This window comes from Lepisosteus oculatus, chromosome 15 (assembly GCF_040954835.1).
Source record: "Lepisosteus oculatus isolate fLepOcu1 chromosome 15, fLepOcu1.hap2, whole genome shotgun sequence".
Taxonomy (NCBI): domain Eukaryota; kingdom Metazoa; phylum Chordata; class Actinopteri; order Semionotiformes; family Lepisosteidae; genus Lepisosteus; species Lepisosteus oculatus.
In genome coordinates this window covers 28,976,263-29,002,632 of record NC_090710.1, presented here as the reverse complement: position 1 = coordinate 29,002,632, position 26,370 = coordinate 28,976,263, and the positions used below count along the sequence as shown (strand labels likewise).

Here is a 26,370-nt window from a genome sequence, read left to right as displayed (position 1 = left end):
TTTGCACGGTGTCATTACTAGGCCCCATGCTGCTTGAAGAGTAAGGATGGTCTTTTTTTCCTTGGAGCAAGCTGAGCTCTGCAGCGCCAGACTGCAGCCTAGGAAGAAGTGTGGTGGATGGTAGCGAGGTGTTCTGTTTCTGTGCGCGCGTTTCCTTCGGCATGCTAAGCTATTGTGGGTCTCTTCTGTGGCTTTGCAGAGGGTTACCGGCCAACATTGAGCTGGATGTGGACGGGGACCGAGAGACAGAGCGCATCTATTCTCTCTTCATCACTTACTTGAGTAAGGTGGAGAAAATGCAAGGTAAAGTTCCTTATTCAGGTTCATCGTGCATTCGTGTCAGTGCATGAGAATCAGAGGGTGGTAGTTGGCCCGTCATGTCCATCTGGACTCCATTAAAAGCAGGATTCATGTCCCACTGGCAATACCGGATATTTTATTCCGACTTCATTCATTTATTCTCAATAAGCTTGTGGCATTGCCCGCAGGGCATGCTCAGTATGCCCGATTCCAATGGCCAATCCCTAACATAACATCCCTAACATCACCTGGCCCTTCTCCTCCAGCCTCCGGCGTCCGTCCCTCACAACGATATCTTCCTTGCTGGGGCACGTCATGGGCACTTCATTCCTTTCCTTTGGTGGCTCAGGCCTCTGTCGTAGCCCCTCGGAAGAGACACCGAGAGACCAGTCTGAGGCTGTGGCTTGTGCAGGAGGCCATGGGGCTTCTGTCTCCGAAGGGCAGGCCTGAGCCCCAGCGCCAGTCCCGAGTGGGGAACAACAGTGCTCGGGACAGGCGTGCTCAGCTCTCCCCGTTCTGTGTCCCCAGAGGCGTGTGGCAGCAGGTCGGTGTACGATGGGCCGGAGCAGGAGGAGTATTCCAGCTTCGTGATCGACGACCCCCAGGAGACGTACAAAACTCTTAAGCTGATCACCAGTGCCGTGCACACACTGGAGCAGGAGCATGCGCAGTACAAGAGGGACAAGTTCAAGAAGACCAAGTACGGGAGCCAGTAAGTGTCTGTCCAGCCCTTCGTTTCTCTCTTCCCTCGTTTCGTTTAGGGCTGTGGTCTTACCCTGGTTAAGAAAAAAAACAGCGCAGTGAATCCTGACCTTTGGCATGAAATGCAAATCACAGATTTACTCGTTTCCACAACTTTCGGAACAAAGGGAATTAAGCAGAATATTGCGTATAACTTTTACACTGTATGTTTTATAGCTGAAAAAAAGTATATTGTTCCTGTTTTTTAGGGAACATCCAATCGGGGATAAAAGCTTCCAGTGTTACATCAGGCAGCAGTCGGAGTGCTCCACTTACTCCATCTGAAGAAGAGAGCGCAGGAGCTGCCTGGAACAACACTCTCTGTAAAAGGGAATATATGTAGCATAAATGTACAGCTTTTAAAGAAGGCAAGTGTGTCAAGCTAAGTTGTTTTTTGTATGATGTACTAAACTATTGTTTTTCACAAACTGTTCATTTAGTAGCTATGCACTTTAATCATCTGAGCTTCACAGATGGTGGAACTCTGCCTTTTGGCATTGTTTTTTTTAAATATTTTAATTTGTTTTTTTATCGGCAACAGTTTGTGGATCAGTTAAATGATCGCTGAAAACTGTCCTTTTAATTGCAGTTTCTTAATGTTATTTCCACTGTATCTTCCCTTTCGAGGACCAATACCCAGTTCAAAAGGGACTGTATTGTACAGAAAGCTGTCGTTTGGAAAAAAAGCATCTCTTCTACAACGGGCATCTTTTTTTAAGATCTGTTTTTGATTTTAGACTATCTGAATTTTGTACCCCCAAGACTCAGTTCTTAAACATTGCACAGTATTCTCTGAAACAATTCTAATGTGAAACACCTATTTCTCAAAACACCAGTGGTGTATTAAAGGTACAGATATTATCATATGCCATAGCTTACTTGGGTATTAAAAGAGAGCGTTATGAGACGTAATGAGTGCTGTGTGTGTGTTAGTGTTCACAAGATATAGATGACTTGGTTCTGCACAGATCAAAGTAAGCATGGCATTCAAGGGCTTTCCTTTTACAAACTAGCCTGCAGTCATGTAGTGAGTCTTGACATGAGACCTTTTTCACTCCAACACAAATATTTAACTACAGGATTCATCAATCAAAGCTACAAGGTGAAAAACCTTCCTGTTTTTCTACATTTCATTCAGATATCTTTGATGAATACAACAGCAGGGAGTTTGGAACAAAACAATTTGTTTTAGAAATGTGTAAGGAAACAAATCCAGTGTTTCTAAAATAAAAGTTGAGGACACCAGAAGCATGACTTTGTATGACTGCCATTATACTTGAGTTGTAGGTTTTAACAATGTTTCATTTTTGAGTCTTTCTTTGCTTCAAATTTTAAACATGTTTATATAGATGACATGATGTCATGGCGGTATTTTCATACCTGTTTCTCATGATGTAAAGTCAGATCAGTGTTAATCGTGGCATGTTAGAACAGGATTGTGGCATACTGCTACTGTTTGTCTTCTTAATATTCCAGAAAAGAACCTGGGCAGTTACGGAAATCGGAAGGTCTCACAAGGTTTCACACACAGTACAGCAGTCGGTCTCCCTAAAGCAGTGTGTTGTATCACAGTAAAGCAGAATGGTTAGGAAGAGCATAAGGTGACTTTTAACAAATCTTGGTTTACTTTGAGAAAGAAAAAATGCTTTGTTTGGGATCTGTTCTCCTTTTGAGGATTGTAAAATAAGCCATGTGCTATGTGTTATAATTCAGTTTCTTTTTTGGCTTACAATTTGCTATTTTTTTCCAGAGTTGGTTCAAAAAGCAGCACTTTGCTGCTACTGTTGAATTTGCGCATTCCTTTTTACTAGCATCTCTAAGCCTTTAAGGTAACTGTGATGCTACAGTCCTGTAGTTACTTAAGACTGCAGTTAATTTTGGGGTTTATTAGATTTATTTATTCATTTACAAGGATGTGGCTATGTTTGAGTACTTTACTAACCACTTGTTATAAAGCAGTTAAGAATGGCTTTATTTCCCCAAAAGGAAGACAACTCCTGGCTTCTTGTGTTGTATTTTATACAATATAAAAGTATTAAAAGAATTCTGATTTTGTACAGAAATAATATTGTGGAAAAAATGTGTTATTTTCAATGCAAATGAAGGCAATTATATTAACAGTATGTGTGGTCTCTGTTTTATTGCACTGTCCTTTGCATTACAGTATAGTATGTTAACAGTTCTGTTGTGTTTGATAACATAAAGGGAAAGATTTATACTTTGAAGTCCAGTTCTCTTTAGTTAGTGAGATTAAATTATGACTGGGTTATACAAGTACCCTCTTGCTGTATCTGGGAGATAAGAAAACGAATCTTACAGACCTCGCGTTTGTGTCTAAAATAGGAAACAAGTTGTTTAATTAAAATTAAACTACTTGTAATCTGGAGAATCAAAACCATAATCTTCATCTTCCTTGTATTACTTCCCTCACATTCAATTAATTTAACTTAGGGAATTTGCAGATCGTAATGTTAGTGCTGGAATGCTGAAATATAAAAGGTACAGGCGAGCCAGGTGTGTGCTGAAGTGTTGATTGACCCAAACCTCAATCCTCTCAGTCATCACTTCACCTCCTGTTCCAAAGCCCTCACCCTCACCTCCTGTCCTTATAGTCAAACTCAGTTATTTCTGTTAGTGCTTATTCCAGTATTGTTCCAGGCTTTAATGCATGAACACAAGTTCTGCAGGATTGATTAAAAACTGGGGCACCCATTAGCAATCTTAAACCAGAATAAAAAATGTAAGTTTTGGTGATGAATTGAGCTCAATTTTACCATTCATGCCACCACACTGATTTACCAAAGCACATATTGCCTAAACATTGCATGGTTCACATTTCAAGAAGGAGACTGGCCTTGTGATTAAAGGTCTTCCCAAGCTTGGGGGGTGGAGACATTGAGTATCCAAAACACATTAGTTCCCAACAGATCGCTAAGATCAGGCTGAATTCAGGTGGGGCTGCTTATTTACCCTTTGGCCGTTAGTCCAATGAGGGCTTTTAACCATTGCTACAGATTCATTGTTTGTACTCGGCATCTTTGAAAGTAGCCAGCCTTTTTGAAAGAAGATCTGGCTCTGGACTGAAATGCATCTGAACAATGTTTTAATGAGAATAGCTTACCTCAGTCATTCTGCACCACAGAGAGCCCCACTGGGTGTGCTGGATGTGCTGTTCTGTTCTCTTGCTCTCACAATTCGTTGAACTAATGGGAAAAAAAAACTTAAATTCTGTAATTACCAGTCTACTGATTTAAAGATGCCAAAAAATGTCTGCAGCTCTCAGACCCCTGAGGTTTGTGGTTTGACACCTCCAGTCGCATTCATCAGCCTCTCTCTCTGTGTACAGACCAGCAATTCTGGAATTGGCACAGCTGTGAACTAACATACTGTATCTTCAGGAGAGGATGCATAACCCTTAACACATTGTGGTTCAACCCTAAGGAGAAACAGTCTGCCTAGATCGCCATACTCTATAATTAATTTAGAATCGTTCCTGTTTTTCCTTTGATGGTATCTGTGTGCTTTAATGTGTAAAGATCTCTTAGCTGTGGGCAATTCCAAATTTATTGTCTTTAAGTGAGGGCCTCAAATGTATTATGTGGCTATGAATCAAAATGTGAAAAAAATATTAATCTGTGGGACTAGGCAACCACCCTGCAATTTAAATATTCTCCCAGGCTGGATTTTATATGGAGTATACAGTATACATGTTTGTAGGCCCGTCAAATTTCTGAAGTGTTGACTTGTTTACTATACAGAGGAGTAGAAATTCACATTCACATGCTCAAATAATGCTTTGGTCATATACAAGAGTATTTGCTTGCGTGACAACTTCGTGTGTGAATTCTAACCCCACTTACAAGTATGTTACTTGTAAGTTACAGAAGATGACCTATCTGATGACAATGTCCTAAAAGATGACAGTAGTCCAAAATTCTTGGATTAGAGGTATGCTATATTTTTATAACCATAACATCAACATTAATCACGTCGATAGACTGTTTATGGACAGTTACACGAAGACATGAAATTAAATGTTACTATCATATTCATCTACATTTTCAGGAAACACTTGGGATATACCATTCCAGGAATACCAGCAAAAACAAACCAAAAATGAAAGAGTACAGACAAATTATTTCCAGTGTTAATTCCAAAACAGCAGTACTCCTCTTTAAACAGTGAAATGCCACAGTAAATATTACTCTCACTATAACCCCAGGATGACTTTTGCAGGCAAATGAAAAACGAAAAGGACCACAAACAATATCACATAATTATCATTTTACTTTCTTTTCCAACACCGTCTCATTTCTCTGAATGTTATATTTAAGCATCCTGTAGCATTATTGTAAACACACGGGTTAATTTTACAACAGTGTTGTCCTTCAGGATACAAACTGTATGGTCTAAATGAGAGTGGCCTGAACCCGCAGCGATAAGACAGAAGCAACATCTGTTCCATCACAGTACTGTAGATGACTGAAAAGCAAGTCAGGCCCAGCGGATGAACTTCAGAGCCATGTTAAATGGAAATGATCTGAATAAAGGAATCTGTCCTTTCCACCAGTGACCGTGTTCCTGTCTTGATAAATTTAGATGGTGATGATTTGGAGATTAAGAGGGAAAATGAGAGAATTCCTACACATTACAGTTCTACCTTGGATTCAGTGTTTTACAAACAGCACTGCCATCTGCTGTTGTGGAAGTGGTTTATTATTACTAGTTGCTATCTTAAATCAGTGACATAACGGGCAGTCTTACAAAACAGCCATTGTTAGAGGTTAAAAATATCTGCAGCTCTAGGAGACAGGAGGGAGTCATGATGAGGAATCTGAAACATCAGTCGCAGTCAAGCTCTAGACTGGAAGGCCTGCTTGAAACCGAGACACTGTGGGTTAGGAAAGTAATGTTGGTGTCTACACAATAAAATACTATCCACAAGACACTCTGCACTCTGTAACTGATGCTGAACTGTAAGATAACTGTGTAACTAAGCTAAACTGCAAGTAACTGTGATCCTTCTCTTAACCAGGTAACACATCCGAAAGTTATAGGCTCTGCCTGTAACTCTCCCTTCAAAGACAAAAACACTACCCTATGTTTGCATGTTTGCATATAAGCATATAAGCGAAGTGTCGAACCGCACTGTATTTTTAACACGACCCATAGAAGCTGCGCTTCATTCTCAGTATCACGAACCTGTCTCTGGGAACTCAAAGGTCCAGGAAACCCAGGTGCATCCGTATATTGCCATTGCTGTGTTACATAATACACCCCGATTATCGCAAAAGCCGTTACATACTGTACCACCTAAGCGCTTATCACTAAATCACATTTCGTTTCATAAAGCTGCAACAGGGCAGTTTTTCAATCTCTGCGCGGCCCTGCTCTCCCCTCGAACTGTCCGCCGCTCAGCGCCCCCCCTGCCGAGACTCTGCTATAAAGTTCGTGGCTCTTTCCCAATCTTCTGAAAACTAGGAGGGGGAAAAAAAACACGTTTTCGGGGAGGAAAAAAAAGGCGCTGCGAACGCCAAACAACAATTTAGCGTAGAGGAGTAAGCCTGCGGCCTATTTTACCGGCACACTAAGTTGCAAATCCTATTACTCTTTGCTCTAAGATGGGGAGGGAAACGACACTGTGGCGTGCATCTGTGGGCTGTCTTCTCTTCATGTTTGTGCTTTGCGATGCGCTGGAATGTAAGTAAATAATGAAATGTGAAAAGTTAAACGGATTAGTTTGACCACTTTTTGCTCACGTATCACGTTTTTTAAAGGGGGTTCTTGGAAGTGAATTGTGTTCACTTTAGTTCCGTAGCGGTTACTTGTAAGTATTTGGACACAATTTCTTAAGATTATTCTGGCTCTGCGTTTATTCTCGGCAGTCGCTGCGAGTGGTTTAGGAATTGAAACAAGGGGGATGAAAGCATTCATCTTAATTCCCCCCGCATTATTTTCGTAGTTGGAGATTAATTCTGTGGAAAAGAAAAGTTTTTTTTTTCTCCTACAAACAGGGTGGACTGTTCATTCGAAAATAAGAAACGCACGGCTAAAAAAGCCAGTAGGATTGTCTTTGCTTATGTCAATATTTTTTTGCTGTGCTGTTTAGATCACATGTAAGCAGAGTGTTGATCACTGAACTGTTCTATGTGATTTGCTCTTCCGATTAAAACCCAATTCAATGAAAAGCGACGATAATAAGCAACTTGCTTTACAGCGGATTACTATCATGTTGAGGTGGTGGTCCTCGCTGGTGTCTTAAAGGTTTTGCGAGATGTGATCCAGAGAATTTAAATAATTTCTTGTTTACTAAGAGTCGTTTCCTTCTTGCGGTTTAGTTTTGGTACATGTTGTCCTCATCTATCCCAGAGGCAGCTTTGATCTGGCCAGCAAGATTGTATCGTTAATTTAGCATTTTATAGATGGAAAGTTACTTTTGTTTTGTTTTGTTTTTTTTAAAGGGCATTATGTAATTATTATTTATGGAACTGTAGAGAGGACAAAAGAAAGCTGATTCTCCCCCCAGGCACCTCCTGTCCATACCCAGCACTATCGAGAATGTGATGAAACCGAATCACTTTAATGTCAATGATGAATGTAGATCATATCTGTTGGGCTGCTGTTCGGAACTTCTCAAGCGGAGTGGTACGGCTCAAGTCGTTAAATTTGCTCTGTCCTTGGGATGTGCTTGTCTTGTGAATATGTAAGGTATACGTACGATGTTTCCGCAGCACGAAGTGGAAGTATACCAGAGTACATCCCGTGCGTATGAAATGTAGTTGGCGAATAAAGTTGACCCTGGTGCTGTGGGCGTTCACTGCTCTTCTGCTTGTGCACACATTCGGCGCCGGGCTAAAGCTCAGCTTTTTTTTGTCTGCGCGCTGAAGTCTTGTCGCAGAGAAGGGCTTCCCAGTTCCTGACGCGAGAACGGCGGGCCAACTATATGCTTGAGGAAAGCAAGAAGGGGAATCTGGAGAGGGAGTGCATCGAGGAGGTCTGCGACAGGGAAGAGGCCAGGGAAATCTTTGAAAATGACCCTGAAACAGTAGGTGTTTGAACAGGTCGTAACTTACCTACAGCCTTGATGTTCAGCGTGTGGTGGGAGTTTTGCATTTATTTGCGTCAGTATCATTACTCATTAACATACAGTAGGTCACTCACCCTGGAGTGTGGATCACGTGAATACCCTTGCGTATTTATGCAAGGGCTAACCACCCTCAGGACGTTGGTGTGATGCAGAGGTCCAGCAGGGTATGGAAATGAACATTCATGGAGACTGTCGAACCTGGAGATTAGCTCATCCTGTGCAGAGATGATGAACTGTGAGTGCTCCAAAATTAAACAGCAGCTCAAGGCAGGTGTTGGACCTCCGTTCAAAACCACCACAGGAGTGGATACACAAACGTTTAAAAAATAAACGTGCACAGGTTATACTGTATGTCAGAAACCTTCTGTTTCACGGCCTGTGATTGTCTTTCCCTCTTCATGACAGTGCTGAACTGTTCGTCAAAACGCATCACAAAGTACAGTGACCAGTGTAATGCGTAAAAAGAAACTGTTTTATGGTAGGGCAAACGCAACACAACCCAGGCTCAGCTGATACCTGTTCTACAGTTCTAACGCCAGTTCTAAAACTTTCACATGATATCTCTTAACACGTGGAATCAGTGGAATATTATGATGCCGTGACAATGTGTTGTGTCAAAAAATATGCAGAGAATGTGTTCGTGCTTTATTGAATGCCTGTCAATGCCTAATTCTGTTATATTTTCTATTTTTGTCTCCAGGAGTATTTTATTCCCCGATATGTTGGTAAGTTCTGTCAACTAGGAGTTCAACTATTGCTTAATACCGATGTTTGACATTTTTGCGATAGAAATATGCCAATAATAAAGTTTCAAACTCTTCCCATCTTATTGTGCCTCTGAGTGCAAAACTCTAGTGTGTTTTTTTTTTTACTTTGTTTGGCCATCTTACACAGAGGTCCCTTATCCCTGCTCCAAGCCCAATTCAACTGACCTCTAGGCCACCCCATGCACCATTTCTGCCTCAGTGACAGAGCTGTGATTGGTGGATAGTTTCGGAGAGCACACTAAATAACCTGCAGCCTTCAACCTGCATAACTCTGGAGGTGTACTGAAGTCACCCAGTAGGTCTGATACTGGCTTGTACATGTTAAAGGGGACAGAAAGCTCACTGGCTATGCACAAAAGTAAGGGAGAGATTACAACAGTATACTAATATGCTACGCGTACTATCAGAAGTAGCAGCACCTAATTACAGACCTACTGTGTAGACAAGTATAGTACAGTTTGCTGTAACTAACTGAGCCCAGGAATCCCAGCAGCACCAGTGTTAATTGGACCTGCACTGAGTACACTATCTGCAGAGGTGCTGTAACGCTAGTGTGTCGTCTCCTGCCTGTAAGGTGACAGCCTTCTGCCTTACCTGAACCTTCATCAGGGTGTCTTCAGTCCCTCATCTGATGCTGTAGGTTTTAGGAGACTTGTGAGGTGGAACACCGAAATGCTCAACAGTGTGTATTTCGGAGGGAAAGCCTGTGTATTTTATGTTTTCATCGGTATGATGCTGATGCGAGGGTCTGAGGCGAACTGATGGATGGCTATTCCAAAACTGGGCGGCTGTTAAAAAAAAAATTCAGAATTTCCAGAACAGCAGTAAAGATCCAGTCGCTGTCTCCCAGACTCCAAGCCCCTGAAGCAGCGTGAGCTGGGGAGATTCCGTAGGCAGATACTGATGAGCAGCGGGTGGTTGAAACTCATCGGGATTGTGCCTGCTCATTTTGCAGGCTGCCTGGGCTTGTACCGTGTAGGAGTCCCCAGCAGTCACCCTGGCAGCGTGGAGGCGCCGTCTGACCTCCGAATGTGCGTGACAGGTAGGCCTCTGGGGCACTTCCAGTGTTACGGAAACACAGGAGAATCGCCTTGAAGTAGCGAATGCTTGTAGCTTCCTACGGCTGTAGGTGTGTGTGTGTGATACAAATCTATCGCCTTGATCTGTATTGTTAGCACTTAGAGTCTGGTTTTCTTTGTAACAGAAAAGCTTGTTTGATTCTTGCTACAGGTGGAGTTTTGTTAGACATTTGTGCAGATTTGCTCGGCAGAGCAGCTGCGCTGTTGCTCTTGCTGGCACTGATGTGCTGTTACTTCCTCGCAGAGATCAGTGACCAGTGCAGCCCCTTGCCCTGTAACAAGGAGGGCTATGACAAGTGCGTTGATGGAAAGGCCTCCTACCATTGTGTCTGCAAGCCGGGGTGGATGGGAGAGAACTGCGATGAAGGTGTTTGTATTTTGTTAATTGGAAACGTTTTCCTGTTTTACCTACCTGACACACTCACCTTAAACATGCCCACTGTTGATATCATTAACCCCGAACCAGCTGCCTGACACACACTCCTTAAACATGCCCGCTGGTGGCATGAGTGGACATGCTTCAAGCACCTTGGAAGTAAGCATTGGAGCATTCCGTTAAGGTTTTGTGCCTGTCCGTTTCGTTTCTAACCAAAATGGCTGTGTTGTATTGTGATGTATTCAGATGTCAATGAATGTGAGGACCCGGATTTCCTTGCTGGGTGCAACCAGAAATGTTTCAATTTCCCCGGCAGTTTCCGCTGCCTCTGTGATGATGGCTACATCCTGTTACCTGACAAGATCACTTGCAAGGGTAAGTGGCAGGCTTGTTAATGATACTCATTAATTCAATACATTTCTACTAATTTGAGATTTTTATATGGCAGTGCATTTGAAGTCCAGGAGCGTGAATATAGTTACCACACCTCACAGTTAGGACTAAACTATCGTATTTAATGAAATTGCTATGTTTACTTTTTTCAGAACTTAAATTTATAATCAAACTTTTTTTTTTTGGAGAAGCCAGTTTCAAAACTACGTGACTAATGGAATTTGAAGGATTTCGCTTTTTGGCAGAGCGCAGTTGGAGCCTCTTGCTCGCAGAGTTGCACAATAGCTCCCTCTTGTGGCCTGTGTCCCATACAGTCCGTGTGGATTCCACGTGAGGCTGCCCTGCCTGTGATCACCTTCTTTCTTTAGTGGACTGTACCATCTTAGCAGTTTTTGCCTCATTTTTTTTTTGCAATAGAGAAAGTAAAAAGATGTTCTTAGTATGTCCACAAGTATGGTTCTCTTACTGTGCAGAATAAAGATAAAGAATCTGGAGTGTTGGCGGATGGGCTTTGAGAGGTATTCCTTTTCAACATGTGTGTTCTAACGTATATTTACTTATCTGCTTGTTGAGACCTTTTCTGGGGGAAGACAATCACAAGAATCACTCACCTAGGAGCATGCATTTGTTATACAGCTGAACTTTTGAGAGCACAATGGTCATAAAGTTTTATGGGGACTTTGATTGCTAGCAAACCACTTCAGTGAGCTTTCTTCTCCTCCCAGATATTAACGAGTGCATACTGTACCCCAGTATCTGTGGGCCAGCCCAGTGTGTGAACGTACCAGGAATATACGAGTGCAAATGTCCTGAAGGATTCAAGTACAACTACTCGTCAAAATCCTGCATTGGTGAGATTCTAGCCCTCGGGGTAATACTGTAGAGATGGGATTGGTGATGTGAGTGGGGGGGGGGGTTCTTTTGTTTGTATCCGAAGTGTAGTGTTCTACAGATTTAAAAAATAAAACATCAGAACGCCTCATAAACATCACAAACTCCAGTCCTGTAGCTCATATAAAAGCTTTGTTGACTCTTTGCTAATGAGGTTCAGGTGGACAACTGCGTCAGTATGTGTAGGCTGCCAAGGAACAGGTAACGGGTTTATTCCGTGCTGAAAAGAGAAGAAAGAAACGCAACGTTTTGGCTGTGGAGCCTTCTTCGGGTTTAAGAGAAGAACACCCTCTTACGCCCCAAGAAGGCTCCACAGCCGAAATGTTGTGTTCTCTCTTCTCTTTTCAGCATGGAATAAACCTAATACTTGTGTCTTTGCTAATGGGTTTGTCATTTTCTTTTTGCTGAAGCCGTGAGCAAAGCAAATTGTAGCCTTGATAGGACATGGGATGCAAGACCATCTGTGAATATTTTATTTTAATATTTTAAACAATCAGTTGTCCAGTATTCTAGCTAATGATTCAGTAATGTCATAGCATACTGTGCATAATGTCTTTATTCAGAAGAGTATGATACAGTACCTGCTTTATCTAGTGGTCTGCTCCTAGATGACACAGGCAGTACTTTATGTAAAATGTAATGAAAAAATTGTAAATCATACAGATATAAATATAAAGCAAGAACAAGTTATGGATCTGACTCCCATTTAAAGGGGAACTGCAGTCCCAATTTCTCAGGCCACACAAATTTCTCACATTTTCTCACATTAAATGGACATTTTGTCTATTTTATGATATAAAACCTCCAATTTACAAGTTACTGTGTACATGTGACTTTTATTGCACTCATCAATGCTGTTTCATTCTAACCCCGAATACAAAAATAGAGTTGCAGTTATGCTTTAAGGAGACTTAAAATTCTAGGGTAGAGATTGCTGAAATTACAACTACTACTGTGTCTGAATGAACAGCAGAGGTCAGTGTTGGTTAGAATCCCAACAGATGTAGATGTTTCTGGGTTGATGTACTTGTCATCTGACAGAAGGCTGTGAAGGACAGGACCCAGCAAACCAGGTTTGTTGCACATAGAAAGGCAAGTCACTGCTTGTCTCAGATTCACACAGTCTAGTCAGAAGTAGTCTATGCATAAAAACTGCAATAACCCCGTCCATCCATTTTCTAACCTCTTCTTCCTTGGGAGAGGAGTCTTGGGAGAGCCAGAGCCTATTTACAGGCACAAAGCAGAGTACACCCTGGAAGGGACGTCAGTCCATCGCAGGACAGACGGACTCGCACACTCACACCAGGGCCACTTTTCCCAGACGTCAGTTAACCTACCAGCATGTCTTTGGTCTTTGGAAACCCACGTGAACAGGGGGACAACACACAAGCTCCAAGCAGACAGCACCACGGGTCCACAATTATACCCAGGGCCCCTGCTCCAAGAGGGATCAATGCTACCCCCCAAAACCTGCAGAGATCCAAACGGTCCAAATGGCAACATTTCTGAACAAAACCTGTAGTTCTGCACGACACTGTGGATGTGTTACCTTTGCTTTGATGTTAAGAGAGTGCCAGTGGATACACATTAGGGCAGAGCGTGGCTCTGTGGCTAAGGATCTGCACCTGTGACTGGAAGGTTGCCGGTTCAAATCCCATGGCCGGCAGAGGAATCCTACTCCATTGGGCCCCCGAGCAAGGCCCTTAACCCCAACTGCTCCAGGGGTGCCGTACAATGGCAGACCCTGTGCTCTGACCCCAAGCTTCTCTCCCTGTCTGTGTCTCCATGGAGAAAAGCTGGGGTATGCGAAAAGACAAATTCCTAATGCAAGAAATTGTATAGGGCTAATAAAGAAACATTATTATTATACATAACCCACAAGCTTGCTTTTCTGCACTTGTGCCATTGATTGACATGTTTGTTTGATCACTTTAGTTCGATTCTTAGTTAGCACTTTTTCATGCCTATGGTCATATTGTGTGCGTCTCTTTTCAGATATAGATGAGTGCACAGAGCACGTGTGTGAAGGGCTCTGTGTGAACACTGTGGGAAGTTTCTCCTGTTACTGTGATGGGCGAGCAGGGCTGGTTCTGTCTGCCGACAAGAAGTCCTGTAAGGTACTGCAGACAGCGAAGTTGTGCTGGGGAGAAGGTCCGAGTGATCACAGGATCTGCATCAAATCCTTAAACTTAGGATCGTGTATTGTTTTTTCGCTGTCAGTCAGCATTCACTGCTTAATGCTGCTGAGGTTATAAAACCTTGACACCCTGATAAATCTGTTCTCTTTCACTGCATTCAGCCATCCAGGGGGAAAAAAAACCCACCTGTCTTTCTACATTTTTTCTCTGTTTATTGAAAAGCTGTAAATCTAAGCGTTCAAGATGTTTAATTGGGAGCTTTAAATTTCATGTTGAAAAAAGTGTTCACAGTAGTCTTTCTGTTTCTTTTCACTAGAAAATAACCAGGTGTTTTAATCTGAATGACTACAAGAGCGCAGAGATGCTGTATCTAGGGGAGCAGTTTGTGGGCTCACCTGTACTTTATCTGCGTTTCAGACTGCCTGAAAACACAAAGTAAGTAGTTTGGGGGTTGCTAAAATCATTTCATGCTCATAAAGGACATTTTGACTGTTTCTCCCCAGTGCTTTAGCTGTGTCAATGCATGCCAGTGGCTTTTTCACATTCCTCTCTGACCCCTTTCACTCAGAAGGAATCACAGCACATGCAGGTTTTTAGTTGACCTGTCCCAGCATTCTTTGCTTTTTACACTAGATAATCACATGAAACTTCACAGGTGTGTTTCCTGACCTTTCCTTTCTACTTCTCAGATCAGTAACAGACTATGGTGCTGTTTATCAATCAATCAGTCAATCAATCAATCAAACAAACGTTTATTTCCTATAAGTTCTTTCACAGCGGTTTTTCACACAGCACTCTACAAGTTTTTAAAGTTGTTAACAATATAATAACCTTTGACTATGTGAGCACAAAGGAGTGAAAAACAAAAACTCCCAGTGCGAGAAGAGAAACCTCTGGGGATCTCAGACTTAACATTAGCCCAGGAAATGGGATTGTGGTGCATTAAGCATAAACTATTCATTATACATTAATCTTTTGTATGTGCTGAACCAGTCAACACAGACATCCAATGTGAGGACATGAACTCAGGGATTTCTCAGGAGGCATCGGCTTTTGATTTGTGACTTTTTTCTGTTTTTCCATTTGCTATTTGAACGGGAAAAATCCTCCTGCGAAGCTCTCGTGTGGAAACGTGTTAATGAAGCCTTGGTGCTCTGATGCCGTAGGTTTGCTGCAGAGTTTGACTTCAGGACCTTCGACCCCGAGGGAGTGATCCTGTATGCAGAGTCATCCAAGAACTCGTGGTTCATGCTGGGGCTGCGGAACGGTCAGATCGAGGTCCAGTTCAAGAACGAACATGTGACCAAAGTCACAAGTGGAGGCAAGGCTGTCAACGATGGGGAGTGGCACATTGTGAGTCTGCACGGTCTCCTTTTCGTTCCCTTAGTATGTCAGCTTTTTACAAATGAGTAATTAGTAATAGGAAAGTAAAATAGTCTCCCAGTATGTTTTGCTTGGATATACTGTAGTTTATCTTGTTTCTCTTGTTAAATGTCAATGGGTACACATACTGTACATACACTCAGAATTAGAAATAGAAATGTCTAAACTACAATTCATGTGTATTTTTCCCCAATTGCAGTATAATGCACAATGTGTTTTTCCCTGACAGTTGCCTCATCATTACTTTGTTTGCTGCAAAAAAGCACATGTCTCTGGAGACTGGTCAGTTTCATGTTGCCTTGCGGGTAACATGAGTGTTCCCATGGTGCTGTAGTAAGAAATTATATGGCAGTAGCCACAGGAACTTCCCCTACTACCAAGGTGTGACACTGATGAAGATGTTGATGTGACTGCCTTTTTGTGAAGGTGTCTTTATAATTGTTCAACCAAAGTAACGAATGTAATGTTGTACAAATAAAAAACACAGCAAAATAGTCCCCTTTATGGGATTAACAGGGAATCATCACATGGTTATGTGTTATTTTAAGAAAGCGGAGCACTTTTATGACATTGAGTGGTTCTTTCTTAGATCTCCTTGGAAGAGCTGGAGAGGAGCATCACTGTGAAGATCAGCAAGGAAGCTGTGATGAACATCAACAGCCCCCAGAGTCTCTTCCCATCTGTCAGTGGGATTCTGGAGACCAAATTTTATATTGCAGGGCTGCCCTCGAAGTCTGACAGCCTCATCAGACCAGTAAGTACCAAACTCTTGTCTTCTGCCACACCCAGATGTTGTCACCTTTCCTAAGGATCTAGACCTCCTTGACGTCAAGCCTCTCCACTCATGACCTTTTGTGTGTTTGCACGGTTGTAGATTAACCCTCGACTGGATGGTTGTATCCGGGCCTGGAATTTCATGGACCAGGGGGCATCAGGGGTGAGAGAGGTGATCCAGGAGAAGGGGAGTAAACACTGCTTTGTGGAGGTGGAGAGAGGCTCCTACTTCCCTGGCTCTGGGCTGGCTCAGTTTGACATAGACTACAGTAAGTGTCTGTGAGCTGGAAGAGGACTTGTTCGTAAGAATGTTGTCATATCTTTTTTCAGTCGGTGCTAGTAAATGACAGACACTTACCGAGAACCACAAGGTTAGTCGGAAAAACATCCATTAGAATTCAGCATCTTTTTTTTGGGGGGATTGTGGATTTTTCAGTTTTTTGGCTCACCAGCAAAATAGTTCTATCTTCTTTAAAGGCTGAGAAGCACCGATTTATTTTTTGTTTTACTCATCCAAATGTTTGGGGACAGCCGATTGTGTGTTTTTCGCAGCTTGGCTCGTGGCTTTAAACCCTGTTGAGCTCAAGGAAGCACCCATAATCATTGAGCCACTCAGGAGACTGCAGAATTCTAAGTACTGTCCAACATTTCATGAGATGTGTTATTGCCAAGAGTTTGCTCTTTAGGGGACTTCTTAGACTTGAAGGTACAGTATACTTGAGTTGCACGTTTGTTACTGGTTTTACAGGTTTACTTGCTAACTGTATTGTGAGTCTGTAGAACATGGATCTGTGTCTGTTTGCAGCAGTGACAGCCTCTAGCATTTAAAAAAAATAAAATGACAAATGTTTCCATTATTTGCTTGATCAGTTTTCCTGTACTGGAAGAAGCCCGAGTTAAGGAACAGACAGGTGGAGTTGAGTCGACCCATCTGCCACAAGCAGAATTTGGTTGGGAGCTCCTTGGGGACACTTTACACTAGATTACACTGAAGCTGAGAACAAAACTTGGTTCTGAGAAATACAGCCTGCAGAAGTCGGAATGTTCCTGGCACTGCCTTGGAATGTTAATAGGAATTTTGACATCAGTTGTTGTTGTTAGAATAGCTCATAGTGCAGTCTTCTGGGCATTCTTTTCCCATGTTGTGGTTCAAGCAGTAAAAGGTAGCCAAAACATATGGGAACAGCCTAATATTATCATTACGGTAGGTTGTGCTGTGTGACCTTTGGCTGGCTCAGGTTGTTGCAGATGGGCGGTTATGGAAGATTTTCCACACGTGTTCCAATTGAATCAATTAGTATTACGTTCTGCCGGGAGGATTTGAACATCCATGATCACAGTATAATATATTTCTGTTTTTTTCACTGAGCCTGCTGTGTTTACTGTGACATTCTATAATATATCTTCGATGAAGTTATTAGAATTCCTTCCTGTGCTTCTATAAAGTTGGGGCGTGAGATTCTCAAGTTTACTCAAAAGAAAAGTGGTTCTGGGGTATAGATGTTTCTCAAGGTGGAAGAAGAGTGGCTTGTCTACCAAAAATTATTTGATGGATTGGGTGTTCATGACAGACAGATTGAAATGACAAATCATTTTGTTTGAGAAAGCTGCTGGGAGTCAAATTGCATTTTCAAACACAACAACAGAGTCTGTGATGTTATTCTGCATTGCAGGGAAACAGACATATTTAATTCTTAAGCTAGCATCTGAGGAAGCCTCTCAGCAAGGCATGTATGCCAATATAAACTCAAATAAATCAAGTATCTCATTAACAAGAAATGCAAATAGAAGATTGATGGTATGAAGAAGCAACACTCCAAATCCGTTATTTAAAAGGAAACTTCAGGCAGGTCAGGGGGTCGGAAATTTGTGTGCTCTGACAACGTAGCTCCAACTGACTTTTAATGAGCGGACAGTTGTCTGAGCTTGAGTGGTATATGAAACCGTTAACCATTATTCTCCTCTTTTTAAGGCAGTAGCATGAACACGAAAAACTGGACATTGAATTTGAGTCTGAACATCCGCCCTTCAAGTAGCACTGGTGTGTTGTTTTCCCTGGTCAGTAACAACACCGTGCCTCTCTCTGTGGCGGTGATGTCCACCTCTCCTGATGACGAGGTAATCTCACACACTCTTTCCTCCCATACCCTCTCATGGCCTTGTTTCGTCTACATTTCATACTCAAACTCTGTAATTGTGTGCTAGGCTGAATTTGTTCCATAAGCTTTCTAGTACAAAATACCACACATGAGTTGAAGGCCTTATTAAACTAGTTTAGTTAACAGTGTGTTTATCTTTAATCACACACTGTGCATGGCCCCTAAATTATTATGTTTCTATGAGTTCCTGTAGAGCTCACATGCACATTGTTGATGTATTAAAGGTACTGTATGTGACAAAAGAACCGCTGGGTGAAATTACGCTGCTTTTTGACTAATATTCCATGTCAGTCCATGTCCTTTAAAAAATCTAAATACATTTTTTCCACCCCCTGTACCTCAGTAATTAGATAGGTGGCATTAAAAATTTTGCTCAAGCTATGAACCTCGTAGTGTTCTATTTTAAAATGCCTCGGGTAACATCCTACCCATTTCAGCTTTTACATACAGGTGATCTTCTCGCTAAGTGGCCACGTCACAAAACAGAGCACGCCTTTATCAGCCCCTCATAAGGGGGGATTGGGAAACAATGTTTTGCTTGGGTGGGGCAGGCCTGTAGATACACACTATGGTCCCACTTTTCCTCAGCCGATAAAACTGCCCACCTGATTCCTGTGCTGGAGTGGTTGTCTTGTCCGTACTGGAAACGCTAAGGTCCCACGGATTAAGGAACTTTTAAGGATGTCTTCCAACTTCATAGTTAGAAAAATCTTTCTCACTTGTTCCTTCGTACCTGCTCCTCTCTCCAGGACATATCCCTCTTCATTGAGGACGTGCTGGTGGCCAGCGTGCGGCCCAGTATGCTGTGCTTCCGGAGCCGCCTGGCGCTGGAGGTGGAGCTGTCCAGCTGGGGGGTCAGGGCCTCCTTGAATTCCAGCGTCTCTGAGCACTACGCTGAGCAGGCCGTCCTGCAGAAGCAGCTGTCTGTGCTGTCCGCAGCCCTGCAGGGGCGCGTCGACACCTACGTCGGGGGTGTCCAAGGTAAACTACGCGCTCCTCAAAGGGCCTTCTTTCAATCTTGAACGTCTTTCAAAACCGTCATGCTACCACCAGGCTAACAGTGTGTATCATTTGAAGGGCTGGATTTTGTTAAGAAATCCAGGTTGTGAATAATATCCCATAATAGCCATAATATCATTTCAACATAAAAACGTATCAACGTTGAAATAACATTGGTGATTTTGTTTTCCATGTTGAGTTTCTGCAACTAAACTAATGTAGGAAAGTAAGAATTACTGTATTACAAATGAGAGCCACTTGAAGCCCCATTTAAGAACCTAGGAATGGTTAGAAATGTCTATCTAACATTTCTAGCAGTTAGGAGTTAATATGTTTCCCTGTTGATTCTGAAGAATTCTACGTCAGCACCTTTGAGAGTATTGCGTACATGAACCAGGCATTATCTGTTCAAGTGAGGAAAAAAAGGTTCAACTCATAAAACCTGCCAGTGTAGGACATATCTTTATGGCTGCTCTTCTCTGGATTGATTCCGGAGCATCTGTAACCTTTATGTGAGGTGGTGATCAAGATTGTAAATAATATTGTAAATGAGTTCTTGCGCATTCTCTAAGTAATGCTGTGAAATCACCTGAGATGACCTTTCTGAGGGCATCCCAGTGCCTGCAGCGGTCGTGTGACGGTGCGCCGAGCAAGTTACAGAAGCGGAATGTGCACTCCAGTGTTGAGCTCTGAAGCAGCAGACTGACGCAAGGCAGTGGCAGGGCGGAGGTTGTTACTGTCTAGAGAGTGTCCCCAGGTATGCCCTGAGCCATCAGCACGGCCGTGATCAAACACCCACAGGGGCAGAGCAGAGCTGCAGTCGTCAAGGGCACGGTGTCGAATTCTCAGAGGAGAGCGGGGTTCCCCACTTCTGGACTGAGGCCCTGTGGCTCCAAGTGCACGATCAGCTGCAGTCGTATCCTGGCAGGGGCAGAGTGGAGCCACGTTCGTCTCATATACTAGTAGAGTAGAGGAGTTTATTGCCATACGTACACGTACAGTGGAATTCTTATCTGCGCTGATCTCTCGGGACACACACAGCACAACAGACAACACCACACCATGTACACAGTACATTACAAACATGATAAATAATAACACCAGGAACAATAAATATGTTGTGGGACAATAAATATGTAGTAGTGAGAAAAAAAGCGTGGTAGAGCATACAAAAGGTGCAGAGTGTGGGTGTGCATAGAGTCAGAGACGTTGCAGTTAGCTGTTAAGGATTCGCAGTGCAGTGGGGTAGAAGCTGTTCTTCAGTCTAGTGGTCTGTGCTTGAACAGTGTGGTACTGGTGGCCAGAGCACAGGGGGGAGAACAAACAGTCTGTGGCCAGGAGGGTTCAGGATCCTGAATGATGGATTGGGCTTTACTGTGACGGCGGACAGTGTGAAACTCACCGATTGACAGTCAGTCACATCCTGTAATCCTCTGTGCTGTTGCCAGAGTGGCAGAGTGGAGTTCGTTACCGTCTAGAGAGTCTGTGATCAAACTCCCACAGAGACAGAGCTGCTCGCGGTACATTAGTAAGCTGTTTTTTGTCGAAAGCTTTAACTAGAGGCGATTGTCTTTCACATGGCAATAAAGTATCTATGTTTCATACAGTATGTCTATAAAATATTGCAATACATCTTACATGGCCTACTGTCAATGCACATTTAAAAAATGTGGTGGTTTGAGGTTGCTTGATATTTCCATCTTTGTTGAGGGCATGACGATATTGGCCTGTGAATCCCTGGCAAAACCTGCGAACTCCTCTGAGCCGCTGCCAGATTGATTATCCCAGTATTTGTTCCTTACAGCTCTTTGACTGAGGCAAGGAAAAAGATCTGACTCCCTCCGAAATACAATATTTCTGAATATCTAGAGTAACTTTTTCAAAGCAAAATTGTTGAAAACAAAGAGGGAAAACCTGCCACCTCTTGGATGTATTTGGAAGTGACGCATATTTGTCTTCCCAGAACACACACAGGGCTCTGAATAGAATGATACAGTTGGTATAAAAGGCAATAAAACTGGAAGTGGAATTTGAGGTCTGTTTACCCGTAGAATTAGTTTGTAGCACTGTCTCATATAAGAATCAAAATACAGCAAGGTCTTCCTTCCTAGTTTTAAATACAAGAAAGTATATTCTATATAAGTTAGAAGTGTTTATGATTTCATGCAAACATGCTTAAAGTTGTTGGTCCTAATTTAAACAGAACATCAGAAAGTATAAACTGGTTACATTTTTCAGAAGAATTTATTGCCCCTACTGTTCCAGGTTTATGTAGTTCCACCAGTCTCGGGTGTTTACACTAAGCTGCCTAAGAGATATTTTGGGAATGTATAAAAATTTGAATGAAAACACAGCTAAAGAAAGTTTTAAAGCATTGATGTGCACTGCATGGCTGCTGGGTGATAACTAAATGTTTCTATCATAATATCTATAAAATATACTGTACATGTAAATACCATAGTACTTTTCTCTTTTTAACAGGATGTTCAGATTCTGAATGGGTCTTTTCTTTGCTTTTTACTGTTTTTTTCATCCTGTTCAAAACCGTTTCTACACTTACTGCAACAGTTAGCATATAGGTTTATGACGATGGGATGTCAACAGGAAATTGTAACAGTCACTCTGTAAATAATCTTTCAACCTAGTCTTATCTATTTGAAAAGATTTGACACTGCAAAAATGTCATTGTCATTTCAAATAATTGGATGACATAAAGGGAATTACAGAGGGACATTTCATTAAGGCATATATTTAGATTTGAAGGGACCAATTATTTTGTGCTGTAGACTTGAAAGCCACCTGGATCTGTGTCAGAGGAATATGCCAGTAATGTGTAACATAAGCAAGTCTTTCTTCAATCTCTAACAGTTTATGCTACTGCATATAACACTTTCCACTTGCCTGAATTTAATTAACATCATCTGTGTTAAATTTTCAGATTAAGAAATCACCCTTCATTTGTGCATGGTTTTTCATTTATTAACCTTTTTCTAAGTTGGTTAATATCAAAACATGGTTAGACCCAAACACAAACTTCTCCCCCAACGCCTACTGCCTGTAATTTTAAATCAATCTCTTATAAGGAAGTTTACCAAAAAGCCTTCTGAAAATCTAAATACAACATATTGTATGCTTTGTGTTTGTCAGTGACTGTAATGTATCTATTACCGTTGTTGCTTGTTGCTGCCTGACTAGACCTACATTTCTTAATTCAAAATGCTGACTGTCCCCTCCTGGGTTAGATTTAGCAGAATGTATGCCAAATTTTATCAGTTATTTTTTAAAAATTCGAATTTAAGTATCTTTTTATTCCTATTTTCTTGACATGGAAGGTTCTGATGCGAACGCGTGTGAATTTGTTGTATTGCGTTTCTGCCTTTTTTAGTTCTGCAGACGACTGAACATTCACTAGACTGAGCAGAAAAGAAGTGAATGGACCGTCTGTATGTGTTTGTTTTGCAGGTGTTCCTCTTTCAGCAACGCCTGTTACTGCCTTTTATAATGGCTGCATGGAAATAGTGGTCAACAACAGACAGTTGGATTTTGATGAAGCCATCAGCAAACACAGCGGCATCACATCCCACTCCTGCCCTCCAGTCTGAAGGATACTGGTGCGATTCTGCTTTTGCATTTTACGTCGTAGGTCAATTCTTAAATTCCACCCGTGTTCGATTCCTGATGTAAAATATTGTATATCCCCGAAAACCCATGTTTAAATCCGTACAGTGGTTGTAAAAAGAAGAATGAAAATTTCCTGAAATGATCAATTTTTTTATACCTTTAATAGATTTGGCTTGGTTCTATGCAACAGAGATTACAGATGCTCCTGCCTGCTGTAGGTGTTTACATTGTACTGTATGTATACAAGACATTAATATACATCTTCTCATACACAGTGCTATAGTACATACTGTACGCTCTTATCAAGCTTAAAAAACTGTATTGTGTACAGTACTTTGGTTTAGCAAATGCATTGAGTCAACGTATTAAAAATTAAGGCAGGCCTGAATTTAATGGTAAAATGTCTTCCATTAGAAAAAAAAACAATTTCTGACTGACACATGATTTAGAAGCTAGCACCTCACATTCCCACTGCTGGTCATGTGCAAATCAAACCGTGTAAAACACAAATATTTTGTATAGTTTTGTAAGATTTAAACACGGTCAAAAACAGCGTTAAAGGAAAATTCGCCAGAAGTACATTTGGAAATTTGTTTCTGCATTTTAAGAGTGAACTAGACATACTGTTTTTGAAAATGTTTAAAAGTTGTTCTTGCTTATTACTGTATTTTTTAGCATCTTTGTTAAAATCTGCATAAAAACCTTTGTACATTTTTTAAAAATCCATATAGGTACAATTATACTTGTTATTGAATTGTTGAAACCACATTCTCATATTGTGATTTGGGGAAATATAAAAAGCTTTATTCCTTTTCTTACCCCTCCTGCATTACAAATAGTAATCGCATTACAATGCTGAGCAAATATAAAGCTCTTGTATAACAAATCCATATCTGTGCTACAGTACTTACACATGACTTTTGCAAAAGCCAGAAATAGAAAATAAATACTGTAAATGAAGCTTGAACCTGAGAAATAAATCACACTGTAAAATAAATAACACATGTAGAATACTGCCAAAATTCCATCTCATGGTGGAGTGGCAAAGCAATATTCTGAGACATATAAACAAGGAATAAAATGGTTACAAAAAACTAGAAGGTAAACATAAGTGAAAGATACATTCTGTGATTTTCTATCTGCAATTTTCAAACTTTAAATGACTTTAAATGTACATACCATAGTGTGGTTAAAATAAGATCACAGTATTATAGTCATGAGTCTCTGCCTATTTTATTCATGGCTTTTAATCACAAGTGGAAGATTTGTCATTTGATTGCTGTGGTCGACCGTTGATTAATGGAAAATTAGCTGTAATGTTGCGATTACCTGCACCTTTCTGAATTTGACTGGATAAGATGTTGCAACTAATGAAAGAGGGTTCCTATAGATTGCTGTGCCCTGGATATCTCGCAGCTTGCAATGATATACTGATACAGGAAGTCTCCAGATAATCAGATCAACAATCTTCAGAAGTATGTTAGGAGGGTACAGCTTCTGGGACGTTCGATCTGCATTTGACATAACACTGAATATATACAGTATATACATGTTGACATGTTACGCAATGAGTTCATATAAGTCCAAAGTACTGTAGCTTATGTCCTTAAGGGTGCTCAACTTTACTGCACCATGAATAGTCTAGATCACTTGTAACATAAAAATCTCGCACGTCTAGAGCAATTCCAGAGGTATTTTGTTTGTATAAATGTATATTTCATAATTCAGTCCAATAAAATGTTTTTTTTTCACAATTTGTTTCTTTTCATCCGTTGTTGTAGCATTGCATACTGTACTTGCAAGCTGCAAGTATTGTTTTGTAATAACTTTGTGTATATAAAAGTGTCAAAGACGCTGAGTTGGTTGTGTTCCTTTTACCGTGAAGTTAAACTATACATAGTAAATACCATTAATAACAACAAAATATTTTTTTTAATTTGCCTTTATTCTGGGTTATTTACTTTGCAAAAAATCCTACCCATGTCAGTGCAATAGTCATATACTGTTCTTGTACACAAATTAAAAATACGTCATCACAACAAAGTAAATGTAAGCGAACCGTTCCTGATTTTCACTGTGATATCAGACATTGGACTGAGTGTCATTACTGCACTGCCAGCACATTCAAATTTTAACCATAAGAAAAAAAGGTTGATCTGCCATCTAGACTGCATGTGAGCCTTTTCACTGCAACACAAAATGACATCAGTCATTATCCCTTGCACAGTTAACTGCTAAACGATAACAATTAACTTTATGAACTTGAACAGTGTAGGGCCTTCTGGTTTAGAGGTAGACATACAGTATCTGACATATGTCACATGAGCTTTTTTCTTGCAGCTGAATGCTCAGAACATTCACTCCGTTAAAGTTGCAGAACCTCCGAACCTGGTAAACAAGCATTTCAATTAAGTATATAATTATTACAGTATTACCAGTAGGACCTGGTAAACAAGTAATATAATTTTTACAACTAAATTATTAGACCAACTACAGTATGTAACTTGAGATCTCAGATAGAATAAAAATCAGAAGACCCTCCAGATCCCTCAGCACATGAGTCTGAGACCCATGAAGGCAGACTGTTTTGGCAGTACCCTCAATAAGATCCAATTGGATTTTAAAGTTGGCATTAAAACGAACTGTAAGTAAGTGCATTTAGATGTTACTAAATGCACTTGTTTGCTGTTAGTAAAAATACCCAGTTCTTTAAACAATATTGCTCTGTGTTGACATTTTTTAGTGCTTTTTTTCTTTATATTTCATTTAATTAATCATATTTATAACTTATAATAATCATAATTAAATTACATATATATATATCTGGAAGACCCACAACAAAACACAAAGGCGACACGAAGTCCTCTAATGTACTGTATGCTTCATCAACATCAGCATACCGAACCTCATAGAATATCTCTCCAAAAACGTGTTTATTTACCATAGTTTGCTCCCTTATTTCTTTCTAAATGGTTCTTATTAGATGAACGTTTTTGAATGTATCAGACAGCTTTGATCTTCCTCCAGAGCTGTGATTGACACACAATAAGGAAATAATAATAAGGAATAAGGAAAGACGCAGAAACTCAGAAATTACTCTTTTAAAGTCATGAAAACATATTTAAAACATGACAGTTAAAAAAATATATATCCTGCCATTAAGAACTCAGCTGATACAAAATCCAGCAGTCATGGGGTTTTTGCAGAACCAGGAATGGCAATCGATACATTTGTAAACCGACACAATGCAACTCCGGGTCCAAAATTGTTGCAAGACGGCGTAACCTTCAAGGAGAAAGGTATAACCAGGCGTCAGATTAGTTTGGCGGTAGACAAGTCAAAACATTACATTTATTTAAAAATAAATATATATATATATCTTAAGTCCTTTCAGCTCAGCTAAAGAACTGGTTAACGGACGCAAACAACAAATTGTCAGGCTGCGTTATTCTTTCGAGCAGTTTTACGAGGGACATTTGCCGTGAGCTACACGCAGTGTTTTAAGTCAGAAGCCAGCAAGAACGCGTTCGATTTAAGCTAAAATGGAGGTTATGAGAGAAACTGCTTGGCAGCTCTACGTACTGTATGTGCACTGAATGTCTGTTTCTCGCTCCCAGCCTCACACCCCCGGTCCGTCGTGGGGCTGCCGAGGCGAAATACAC

General features: G+C 41.1%; 2 protein-coding genes and 1 long non-coding RNA gene across 5 annotated transcripts in view; 2 read left to right on the top strand and 1 right to left on the bottom strand.

The window, feature by feature from the left end:
* Positions 1–3,159, top strand: part of rasa3 (RAS p21 protein activator 3) — an 80,048-nt gene extending 76,889 nt beyond the window's left edge. For both annotated transcript variants that reach the window (XM_069179209.1, XM_069179208.1), the window contains exons 22-24: positions 200–303; positions 829–1,012; positions 1,251–3,159. In XM_069179209.1, the coding sequence (XP_069035310.1) occupies positions 200–303; positions 829–1,012; positions 1,251–1,326 (364 nt within the window). In that variant the 3' untranslated portion in view covers positions 1,327–3,159. The remainder of the gene's footprint in view (positions 1–199; positions 304–828; positions 1,013–1,250) is intronic.
* Positions 999–6,513, bottom strand: LOC138223169 (uncharacterized). The gene is made up of 3 exons (XR_011181686.1): positions 6,244–6,513; positions 4,163–4,244; positions 999–1,076 (listed from the first exon to the last, which is right to left on the bottom strand). It is a non-coding gene; the product is annotated as an uncharacterized lncRNA (long non-coding RNA).
* On the top strand, positions 6,417–24,566 carry pros1 (protein S). 2 transcript variants are annotated; one of them, XM_069179210.1, is made up of 15 exons: positions 6,417–6,741; positions 7,929–8,086; positions 8,829–8,853; positions 9,851–9,937; positions 10,219–10,341; positions 10,597–10,725; positions 11,469–11,594; positions 13,630–13,751; positions 14,089–14,207; positions 14,939–15,125; positions 15,745–15,909; positions 16,030–16,198; positions 17,902–18,047; positions 18,838–19,069; positions 22,550–24,566. In XM_069179210.1, exons 1-15 carry the CDS (start codon positions 6,663–6,665, stop codon positions 22,687–22,689), a joined length of 2,007 nt encoding a protein of 668 aa, XP_069035311.1. In that variant the 5' UTR covers positions 6,417–6,662; the 3' UTR covers positions 22,690–24,566. The 2 variants fall into 2 exon arrangements, with proteins under 2 accessions (XP_069035311.1, XP_069035313.1); XM_069179212.1 differs by lacking the exon at positions 6,417–6,741 and adding an exon at positions 6,783–6,868.
* The last annotated feature ends 1,804 nt before the right edge of the window (positions 24,567–26,370 follow it).

Bases quoted from the DNA above. Each gene is read 5' to 3' on its own strand.
- pros1 (XM_069179210.1), top strand. From the start codon at position 6,663: ATGGGGAGGGAAACGACACTGTGGCGTGCATCTGTGGGCTGTCTTCTC. The intron at 9,938-10,218 runs GTAGGCCTCTGG...ACTTCCTCGCAG, and splicing joins CCTCCGAATGTGCGTGACAG to AGATCAGTGACCAGTGCAGC. The intron at 15,126-15,744 runs GTGAGTCTGCAC...GTTCTTTCTTAG, and splicing joins ACGATGGGGAGTGGCACATT to ATCTCCTTGGAAGAGCTGGA.